The 10822-nt window shown below is 39.3% G+C and overlaps 3 protein-coding genes across 3 annotated transcripts in view; 1 reads left to right on the top strand and 2 right to left on the bottom strand.

Annotated features, from left to right (window-relative positions):
• LOC108692911 (integrin alpha-PS4-like) overlaps nucleotides 1-4059 on the bottom strand; it is a 5358-nt gene extending 1299 nt beyond the window's left edge. The window contains exons 1-7 of the mRNA XM_018201485.1: nucleotides 3570-4059; nucleotides 2775-3159; nucleotides 2164-2462; nucleotides 1428-1893; nucleotides 1135-1283; nucleotides 633-1067; nucleotides 400-563 (exon numbers count right to left, since the gene is read on the bottom strand). Coding sequence (XP_018056974.1) covers nucleotides 400-563; nucleotides 633-1067; nucleotides 1135-1283; nucleotides 1428-1893; nucleotides 2164-2462; nucleotides 2775-3159; nucleotides 3570-3998 — 2327 coding nt within the window. The 5' untranslated portion in view covers nucleotides 3999-4059. The remainder of the gene's footprint in view (nucleotides 1-399; nucleotides 564-632; nucleotides 1068-1134; nucleotides 1284-1427; nucleotides 1894-2163; nucleotides 2463-2774; nucleotides 3160-3569) is intronic.
• A 277-nt stretch (nucleotides 4060-4336) lies between these two features.
• LOC108692992 (DDB1- and CUL4-associated factor 5) lies at nucleotides 4337-10381 on the bottom strand. The gene is made up of 7 exons (XM_018201612.1): nucleotides 9081-10381; nucleotides 8370-8550; nucleotides 8027-8290; nucleotides 7525-7745; nucleotides 7161-7378; nucleotides 6241-6508; nucleotides 4337-5924 (listed from the first exon to the last, which is right to left on the bottom strand). The coding sequence occupies exons 1-7, from the start codon at nucleotides 9457-9459 to the stop codon at nucleotides 4984-4986; spliced, it is 2472 nt and encodes an 823-aa protein (XP_018057101.1). The 5' UTR covers nucleotides 9460-10381; the 3' UTR covers nucleotides 4337-4983.
• LOC108692994 (cancer-related nucleoside-triphosphatase homolog) overlaps nucleotides 10374-10822 on the top strand; it is a 1737-nt gene continuing 1288 nt past the window's right edge. Inside the window, exon 1 of the mRNA XM_018201614.1 lies at nucleotides 10374-10442. Within this exon, the coding sequence (XP_018057103.1) occupies nucleotides 10388-10442 (55 nt within the window). The 5' untranslated portion in view covers nucleotides 10374-10387. The remainder of the gene's footprint in view (nucleotides 10443-10822) is intronic.

The following is a 10822-nucleotide window of genomic DNA, read 5'->3' as shown; positions in this document are numbered from 1 at the left end:
TATATATATATATATATATACACACAGAATATTTTAGAACTTTTGGGACAAGCTTAGAGAGATGGATGATCTCATCAGTTTTTGTTAAGGAACTTATTCTTCCGACACATTTTCAAGGAGCATTTTTTGATCGCGCTGATAATAATATTAGTTTATATCTTTCGATTTTATTTTTGTAAAAAGACAACAAATACGCAAAAACGTAGACTGATGTCAGACGTCGCGCGCAATGCGATCGATTGCGTAATCACAGTCGAATCAAATAAAGATGTAACTCCTCAAAAAGAGAAAGAGAGAAAGAGAATATAAATTTCTTAATAAAAGTTGATTCTTTTGATGAGATCTAGCATCTTCTGAAGTTTTTTCTAATGATCCTGAATTAGTGTCATCGAGACCAACCCGGCGATTGCTATGTCGATGTCTACGTCAAAATACACAGTGATGATATAACTATTATCATCCCAATTCGTCTCATCGCTTTGAGTAGTAATATTCGTTTGTATTTCCACCTTCTTAACATCATACCTCACCATACTCATATCCAGTTGCAGTGTTAATGTTTTCTGAAAAACAATGAGTTGAGTCATCTTTTATTCATCAGTAGAATCTACGTACGTGGAAGATCATCGTACATTCGTTCTAAGAGGATTGCCAATATCGCAGATTACATCCAGCATGTTGCTCACGCGAGGATTCTCCGTACACTCGGGCGGGATACTCGCTAACGTTAAAACCTCGGTGAAGATGCGTACTCTGGTCTGGTATGCTGGTTCACCGCGATTGTAAGCGTCGACGCGGAGAGTAATTATCGGCGCAGAACCAATGATATACCTGTTGCCTAAAGTTGAATCAGTAGACAATGTCACACTGAGATTGGACACGCATATGTTGTCCTCGCCACAATCTACGGAGAATGGCAGCTTTATAAGATCCTCAGTCTTCGAGCGGAGCTTGTTTATCACGACGCAAGATGTGCATAATGAGCTTTCGTTTCTTACATGAAGATCATCTTCTAGTTGCATAGACACCGATATTTCAAGCGGATCTATTACATTTTGAATGTTCTCCTAAAACACAAAAATGTGAATTCAGTGTGTTGAAAAAATCAATATCAAGACATAAAAATGTATGCACCATTAGATGTACTTCAAGTAGATGACTTGTAATCGTAGCTTTAAACAGCGTGTAATACAATCTGTAAGTCTGTAGTCCGTCATTACTTTTCTGTGCTCGATACATTGCCCTGCCATACAATGGATCGATCTTCAAGACTGCGGTGACTTCTAGAGTGACAGACAACAAATTTGACGATGATAGAAGAAAGCCGGGCATGTGTCGTATAATTTTCATCAATATATAATTTTTAAAAAATGACTCATAAATTAACAAATATATAGAATAAAGAATTATACACGTCGATTGCTTACGTAGATATTCGGGTACGTATATGCCATCGTAAGACATCCAGAGATCGATTTTGAAGGTCGTTGTGTTTCTCAACAATTTGATTTTTTGCAAGTACGTCAATGTCACATTTACCGTGACGACTGGCGCGGATCTCAGCAGGACCACTTCGCCGGATAAATACGCACCTACAGCGATATCGGAATGATTATCATGATTCACATCTCGAGGTTCTGAGATAGAGATACCGAATCCCCGTATCGTCGGCGAGAATCGCGAGCCGACTAGTCTCTGACTATATTTTCGAGAAACGCCGTCTCTGTTTCCGTTGAATATGTACACCGCACCGCCGCTCTCTTCCTCATAAGGTGCACCTACAGCGATGTCATCGTAGCCATCATAATCTATGTCACCCAGACACATCACGGTGAATCCGAATTTACCTCCGATAATCTCGCCTTCGAGCGTTTGTAGTTCTTCTAAATTATTCTGAATTTTGCGCAAAATATCATTTTTAGAGAGCTAAACATGTTCTTTTAGTTTTCAATTATAAAGAATATTCAGATCTACTAAGAAATTCTTTAAATGAATAGCTCCATCAGATATAGTGCTTTATAATGAATTTTTCCATGAAAATTTAATCATTTATTATACAGAAAGATTATATAGGTAACGTTGAAAGTTTAAAGCTATGCTGATGAAAGAAAAGTCAAATTTAAATTTGAATAAAATTATTAAATCTGTATATAAATGACATACATTGTGTCGCGCTGTAAAAATGTAGACATGACCCTCGTCCATGTCTCTGGACCATTGTGGTGCACCGACGATTAATTCCTGTCTATGATCATTGTTGACATCGCAGGACGTTAATGCAGCACCGAAGTACTCACCATATTGTTGACCGTACAGTATCGTTTTAATAAACATACGCTGATTAGTTTTAGGAGGAAAGGTAAACACGAGAACTTTTCCATACACATTAGCGGCTTGTGGCGCACTAGAAGCATACCAAACATCTTGCTCATTGAAGTAAGTACCCGCTGTGATAGCATACCCTGAAAACCACCATGGATATATATACATGAATCTGATTATAAGATAAATACAGAAAGTGTACCAATAGTCGGACATTAGATCTTGACTTGTAAAAATATATTTAAAATTTGTTATCTTTATAGTAAAATAAATATTTTTCTAAATGCAAATATTAATTTATATACATTTTTCCTATTTCGCTTTAAAATTTTTTATAATCGAACAATTAATAACAAAGAAAAAAATTTCTGTTTTGAATAATTAACGTATTTGAATAATTCGTCCATTGCTGCGTTTATTTTGAAAGAAAAGTAACAGAAATATATCTTTACCAAAGTAATTGTAACTATGAATCCGCGGCTCTCTAGCCAGCGAGGGAATTATCGTGCGCGAAAATGGACCATTCATTGGAGCGACAGCTAATATCGCATCGCCTTTCCAATTGTAAATGCCTGGACTACCTATTGCGACATTCACAGTATATTGCGAATTCATGTGTAAAGAAAAGCCGGCTTGTCCCACCCCATAATTATAAATGTTTATGTTGTTCTTGGTCGTGATTTGATTTCCAGAGTTCGAAAGGAGTAAGAGATGCTCTTCTGCTTGTCTCTCGAATACATTAGCGCTATTAGCCAGTGTCGTGTAACAAATGCCATTCATATACCAATTCGGCTTGTTATCATTTATAACATTATTTATCCATCGTGGTCCACAAACCTGTTACCAATAGAATTACTGATTGAACAGCAAGGAAGAATTTATATATTTCTTTAGCAGATAGATAATTTTTAAAACGCATTTTCTTTTATTCCCTATAGATTACAGCATACGTAATTGGATCTAATCTTTTTTACAAGAAAATAAATAAAGATTTTATTATCATTTTCATAGTTTTGAATTTTTAAGAGATAAAAAATTAAAAAACTAAAAAATTTTTAATATCAGATATTCCTAATATTTTAAGCTGAGCTAATAATAAATACTTGTACAATAAATTTGTTCTTCATCTAAATTTTATAAAAAAAAACAACATTAACTTCATCAACATTAACTTCATAAATCTAAAATAAAAATCTCAAATATTATCCAATAATGATAACTGACAGAAAATATGAGCAATAACGCACCATAACTCTAGCCTCCGTACTGTTCTGCACGGCAATGGTAGCACCAATCCAAGCATAATCCTTTATCTGATTGATCTGTCTCTTGTAAGGATGTGGACCGTTTCCAGTCTTATCAATCACCCACTCTTTGCATATACCATTCATCGCACACTTGAAGACCGTTCCCGGCTCTGTCACGAACGGCAGTGCATTGGAATTTGCTCGCGGAGCTCCGGCGAGTAGTAAAGATTCATTCACACCCACGTACAAAGCTACCGAAAAACCGAAGTAACTTCCACGTTCACCCGATACATGCACAGGATCTCTGAACACCTCGCCGTTGTATGAATTAATATTGTATGCCGATGGATTGTGTTGCAGAATTATTAAAATGAAAATTAAACTTTGTACACGAAAATACGTTGACCTCATATATGCCCAAATTGCCATTTTGGGCAATGTCAGTTCGAAGATTACGTGTTCGAATAGGATCTGTAAGAAAACTGAGAAGATGGAGTTATTTTGCCAGCGGATGTAGTGAACACCGCAATGACATCACTTACATTAGTCAACGTTTATCTATATAAAACTCCGAGAAGTGGAAACGGAAGGAACCTGTTTTTCAATTGTAGACGAGACTCGTAATTGCAGAATAATAAATCTTTCACGCAAGGTTTGTTACGTTTTCAGTTTCTTCTCGTTTATTCGTAATCAGTTAATAAAGATGTATATAAATGCAAGATTAAATAATGTAATATAGTTACAATAATTCTTCAAAGTTCAACACATAGGAAAAAAATGTATACCAATTTATTACTTTTAATTACTTTCCACCGCACAAACCATATCAACAATACACATTAGCCGAGTTGCCGCATATACTTGAATGCTTAATGCGGATTGTGTGTTAATTCGCGTCTACAGTACAGTTTCTGTTTCATAATTTCTGTCTCGATTACATGATGCAATTTACATAGCCAGATCCGCAAAACATTCACCTCACAATAATGATCAAACTGCTTGAGAATTACCAAGCACTGACAGTCGCATATTACGCGGAACGATAGATGTAGGATTGGTACCAAACAACATTATAATTTCCGTCTATCTAATCAGTGACTTGATTTATGAATGAAATTGATAATATATAACCAACAATATATATTAAAGGATTATAAAGAAAATTTTGAAAAATTGTAAGAAGGAAAGCACGATACATTCACGAGAAATGGGATTAAAGGCAGACGCGCAAGATTTAAAACATGATTTAAAAAAAAAAAGAATCGATCGCATGTTCGCGCGCGATCAACTTAGTGTTATAAAAATATACTTCAAGGAATCACAGATTACATTATGTACAAATGGAAAGGGAATAGGAGATCGAAGTAGAGCGCGTCAGGGAGAGGCGGGGATTTTGATGAGTAAATGTGAGCTCTTAATCGGAAGAATCACTCGTGGTCGAAACTTTTTGAGCTTGGGACGCAGATCGATTACGATAGCTCCTCCTCGCTAGCTCCTCTACTTTTTTCCGGAAACACTCTATACGTTTCAGTTTCTGCTCGTCGGAACTATCGTCCGCGCCTCTGTTGTTTCGTTCCTTACGTGTCTGTTCGCTGTTTTTTCCACCCGTAGATGAAAGTCCCGATTTAATACCGCTATCTGGAGTACAAGGAACTTGAAGTGATTTGTTGCTCGGCGTTGACGGTCCGTCTTCACGACGGTCTTTACTAGAATTACCATTAACACAATTTCTCGAGCTAGCAGTTTTCTCTTCTTCCTCTGAATCGTCATCGAGTTTCTGTCGTTTATTTTGGCTCTTACCAGAACCGTCGTTCGAGTGTCGAGAACTATTTTTGCACTTTCGATGCTTTCGTTTGTGTGCCTTCGCGGAGGTATCCGAATCAGTTTTAGAATGTTTTCGTTTACTGATACTGGCGACAATGTCCTCGTAAACGCAGCTACTGCTGCTGCTATAGCTCGAGCTCTTGTCGTCTTTCTCGATCGCGCTAGTGACGTATCGCGATCTCCGGAAAATCACCCCGGAACTAGTACTGGGTTGAGCCGCATCAACCGGTCGTTCGTCGTCACTGTCCGAATCACTATTGACTTTTAACACAGTACACTTTCGTCTGGTAGATAGTCTTCTTCTGCTAGACAATCTGGTATGTTTTCTCTTAACACTCTTCGATTTTGACTTCGATTTGGATCTGCGTTTCAGATGAGCGTTGTCTCCTTCACTAGCGGAATCCGAGGGGGATCGTTCCATCGCGGCCATTCGCATGAGCTTTTTTCTGCGATTCGCGATAAGCCGAGTTATGCGATTTGGCGACTCTAACGGCCTTTCGGGAGCTACACCGCCTTCCGATGCCGTAGTATCTACGATGAAGAATAACGATATTTTACATTATTCTATTGAATCTGGAAAAGAATATAATTAAAAGTGAAGCAAAAATTTATCTCTTAAAATAATAAAACAAACAAACAATGTCTAAACATTACAAAATAAAACTAGAAGATATATCTAATCTTATCAAATACGCACGAAATATCCAATTGTTCGAATAGAAATAGAAAAATTAGAATTTATAAAAATTAAAATTTTTTATATTCGATATTTTTGTGATATTTTTTTATTTTGCTTCACGTAAAACTATACCATCTTTTTAAATACAGAAAATTATTCTCTCAGTACCATCGCCTTCTGTCGCGCTATACGGTTCGCCCGTTGCTGGATTTATTTCAGAATCGCTGGGAGTATGAGGTGTTGGCACATCCTCGGAACTCCAGCCTTCAATTTCGCGCTGCACAAGGGAATCGAAAAAGGCCATCATTCGTGGATCTTCCTTAGTCGATTGATGGCTGTAATCGTGCGTCATAAACTGTCCACTACGTAAAACCAGTCCTATATATTCATCATGTGTGAATACTCGGCGTTGTTTCTCGCGCTTGCCAGCGTCTCTCTGAAAGAAGATAAAAGGAACGTTGATAGACAATGTCAAATCATAACAGTTATTTGAAAAGAACTATCATAAGCAACAGTAATAGAATTTCTACAATAAGCAGTTAGTCACCATTTATATCATACTAGTAGTAAGTCAAAATTATAAATCATAAATCTTGGGAAACTTGTATCTAGAAATCATATTAAATTATGCGTCACAATATTTCAATCAAGAGGTTCTCAGAGCAAACAATACACGTGATTGGTTAGTTATAACATAATCTAAATTATAATCGACCATCTCCACGCAGTCAATGATTGATATTGATTTATTGTTGCCTTATGCCATATTATTGATTCGCTTATAACTCGCTCGACTTTTGATCTATTATTAATGACTTATTGTAGAAAATCCATTATTGACTTATAGAGCCATCTACAATGGAAATAATATTGCGCAGTACGCAGTAAGCAGTAAGAAATCCAATCGATTATTTTTTTCACATTCGACATTTTTTTCTGATTCGTAAATTTCTTACAATTTTCTACATTATACTACTCCCATTGTAAATGACCTTTTCTTATTACCTTAAAATACGCTACTGACTCGCTTATAACTCGTTCCTGACTTCTAATTTGCTACTAATGATTTATTGTAAGAAGTTCATAACCTTCAATCCTCCTAAACATCCGCTTCCAAATGAAAATGGACTCCAAATCTTAATAATCTTCTCGACGCCAGACGATGCAAGGATACAGCTTGTTTGATTGTATCGAACTTGATTAACGATCGATCTGTGACCACGCAACACCATGTGGGCGGATTCCACCCATGATTTGCCATCGGGAGGAGGAATTTTCCACATATACAGGTTGAAATCATCCGAACCTACAAATTCATTGCATAAAAATTCATATGTATCATCAATTGTAATTTCTTTCTATAATCATTTATGCTAAATACCTAGATATATATATTCGAAATATTTTTCTCAGATATACATAGCAATTTACATTTATATCAGTTATACTTGCCAGAAAGAACGTATTCGTCATTCTCACCGGCGAAACAGCAAGATTTCATGGTACAACTGTTGTAATATCCCGTATGATCAAATTCGCATAAGTGCGTGGGAGAATCGACAGCGTAAAGAACCGGTGGTAGTCTTCTTCGTAAGGCCAGCAATCGATCACCCATCGAATTAAATCTGACATTCATACAACTCTGTTGCGGGCTTCCATAACACAGTACAGGCCTATAGATAAAACATGATGTTTAATGACTCCAAAAAATCGATGACTCTGAAAAATTGCGGATATATTATACTATTGCAACACACTTATAACAATAATGTTTCATACAATTATTACACAATAATGTTTCATATAACACTTAAACATTGGCTACTTCAGAAAACGCAACGGTTGAGTGAGCGCTATATTCTTTCAGATTTATCACCTATAAAGATCTACTTTAATTACAAGCAACATTCGTTTAACATTTATTATTTATCGAATCACATGTTCGTATACTTACTCCAAAGGTTTTCGTATATCCCACATACTGACACCTTCTTTAGCGTTGGCAGTAGCGAGCAGTCTCGGATCCACGGGATTAAACATGACAGAGTGGAAGGCGCTTTTGTATTGTGCCAAAGTTTCCATAGCGTTGTTAGTACGTATATCGTAAATGAGAACTCTCCCGTCGTCGCAGGCGCTGGCGAAGACTTCGTCATTGTGCGGATGAATGGACAGCCCATAGACAGGCTTTTCGTGCAGGAAGATGTTGAGGGATTCGCCCCTGCAAAACGGCGTCTCTTAATCTCCGCTGATTCTGTTAGTACGCATTCCACGCATTGGTTGTGGAAAAAATGCCTTACGTGCGCAAATCGTGAACTATAACTTGATCATCATTCCCAGCGGAGAATATCTTAGTCTTGCTGCTATCATAACCAAGGCAAAATATATTGCTAACATGTTGCGATTTCATCACGGTGGGCCTGCCGAAATTATTTATCGCTTGCTCCACTCTCCATAATAGAACTCTTCTGTCGTCGCCTCCTGTGAAAATAGGACGTTACATGCCATTCACACGTGATTCATCTCTCTATTATTAGAATATATTTTCCAAATTTTTCTAATGTGGCACTGTGTCGAGCAGTGCTGTTTCACGGAAACACGCACGCCCTTATCTCAAACTGAGAGAAAAGAGTAGAAGCTTTTTCAACGTAAGAATCAATATTTCCGACATCAACGGATACTACGTATGTGCATCATAAGAAATGGAAAAGAAGGACATAATAAATGTCATAAAATTGATCGAAAAATCGAAGTTGATCCAATTAAGATTAGATCAACGGTCGTCAAGGCACTTACGAACTTTTGAAGCGACGCAAAATAAAAATAAAAATAATGACAATAATAGCAGTTTGCTGCTTGAAAATTAGCATCGTTTCAAGTCCTAAACGAATTACGACATCATAATGGTCGATCGAAGGGGACGAAAGCGCGAGTAATAGTGATCCTCTCTTTTCCTCTCGCGAGAAAATCGAGGGACAGGCGTAGAAAATCAAGTCAACAATCGGACTCACCGGACACCAGCAGATCGCCCTGGTTGGAGAACTCGATCGCGTTGACGCATCCATAGTGGGACAGCAGATCCTTCCTATAAAGATTCTCGGCGTTCGCGAATCTAGCGTTGGTCAAACTCCGGCAGTAGTCGATCTTGTCGTCGATTTGTCGCGCAAGGACATAGGACAGTGCGCTGCACTCGGACGGATGGGCGACCTCTCCGGCCCCGTCGCCACCCTCGCACGTCTGTCGCGGTAGTCGTCGGCGCCGTCGTCGGAGGTTGCCGGCGCGGAACCGAACGCGGCCGTCTGCCTCCCCGTCGACAACGACGACGGCTGGCGGCTGACGATCCTCCTGGCACGCGTCGCCGCGCGACGACGACGCCGCCGTCATCGGCATCCCCGTCGTCGCCGTCGACGTCGTCACCGTACGCTCGTCCCCCGTGGTTGTCGTCGCTCCGGCCACCCTCCGCGGACGATCGCCACGCGTTTTACTTCGTTTATCCTCCCCGTACCCGGCGCGCGTGGATGGACGTGCGCGAACGTCGCCGAGCGCGACCACCAGAGAAAAGAGCGAGCGCCCCTTCACGCAGTATCACAGATCGGGCACGTCGCGATCGCTGCGCTTCCTCCTCCTCCTCCTCCTTTTGGCCTCCTCCTCTTTTACCACCTCCGCCTTCTCTCCTCCCTTGCGAGTGCTGTTTACTTTGCACTAACGTCTACCGATCGTGCCTACGGAGAATTCCTCTCGTCGAAGATATCGCCCGTTCCCACGACTTGCGCCAACAAGAAAAAGACGTAACAAGACGCGGATGAAACGGTATACCCGATACGATAACGTAGCTCGCAGATCGTGGACGGTCGAAACGCCACGACGCACGGTTCTGTGTGTACACACACGCTCGGCTCAACCTGTACCGGAAGTTTCACTACCACACTGTCACCGTCACCATCATCGTCGCCACCATCACTACCACTACCATATCAATCCGCTCTCCGATCAGCCAACCGTTTGTCTCCTCCTGTCGCTGCTCGTCCAGCCCGATCAGCTGATTCTTTGGCCCCCCCGTGCGGTCACTTCAGTCGTTTCGATGTTTGCCGGTGCTGCTGCTGTTGCTGTCGACGACCGTTGTCGTGTTGAAAGAATATTCGTTTGAACCTACTAATCTGTTCAATGTCGTGTATAAACGCGTTCTCGCGTAAATACTATCCAAATTCATAATCGTTAAAAACGAGCCGGCTTTCGACAAACTTCACTCTGGCGGAGAATTGAGGGAGAATCTGTCACATTTGTTTCCCGGAATCAGACGTAAACACTGCTACGAGTCATGGAAACTAGCGATGCATTGCGGCCTTTACATGTACTACTTACGGGTCCACCAGGTTAGAATCGAGGACTAGGGAGGGGAAGATTCAAATAAAATACATAAAGCGGTGGTCTTATAAAGAAAATGCTATAATTAAATCTAATTAAAATAAGCGCTTGCTAATCAAATAATATACTGCAACAAAAAACTGGGTCACTATAACGTTACAATAGCCTGCTCTTTTACAGGCGAGTATGATGTTTTGGACATACATATGAAATACAATAAATATACACACATTTTTATTATAGTATATTAAAAGGTCGGTCCGTTATTTACGCATGATGTATTGTTTTATCCTTTGTTTAACATTCAATGAACAAGAATAAAATGCTACAGCATATGTATTAAAATGGAATGCACCTTTTTAAATTTTATAATACAAATATATATATA

This window comes from Atta colombica, unplaced genomic scaffold, assembly GCF_001594045.1.
Source record: "Atta colombica isolate Treedump-2 unplaced genomic scaffold, Acol1.0 scaffold83, whole genome shotgun sequence".
Taxonomy (NCBI): domain Eukaryota; kingdom Metazoa; phylum Arthropoda; class Insecta; order Hymenoptera; family Formicidae; genus Atta; species Atta colombica.
Note: the sequence above shows the minus strand (reverse complement) of the source record. Positions and strands in the feature narration are given on the sequence as shown.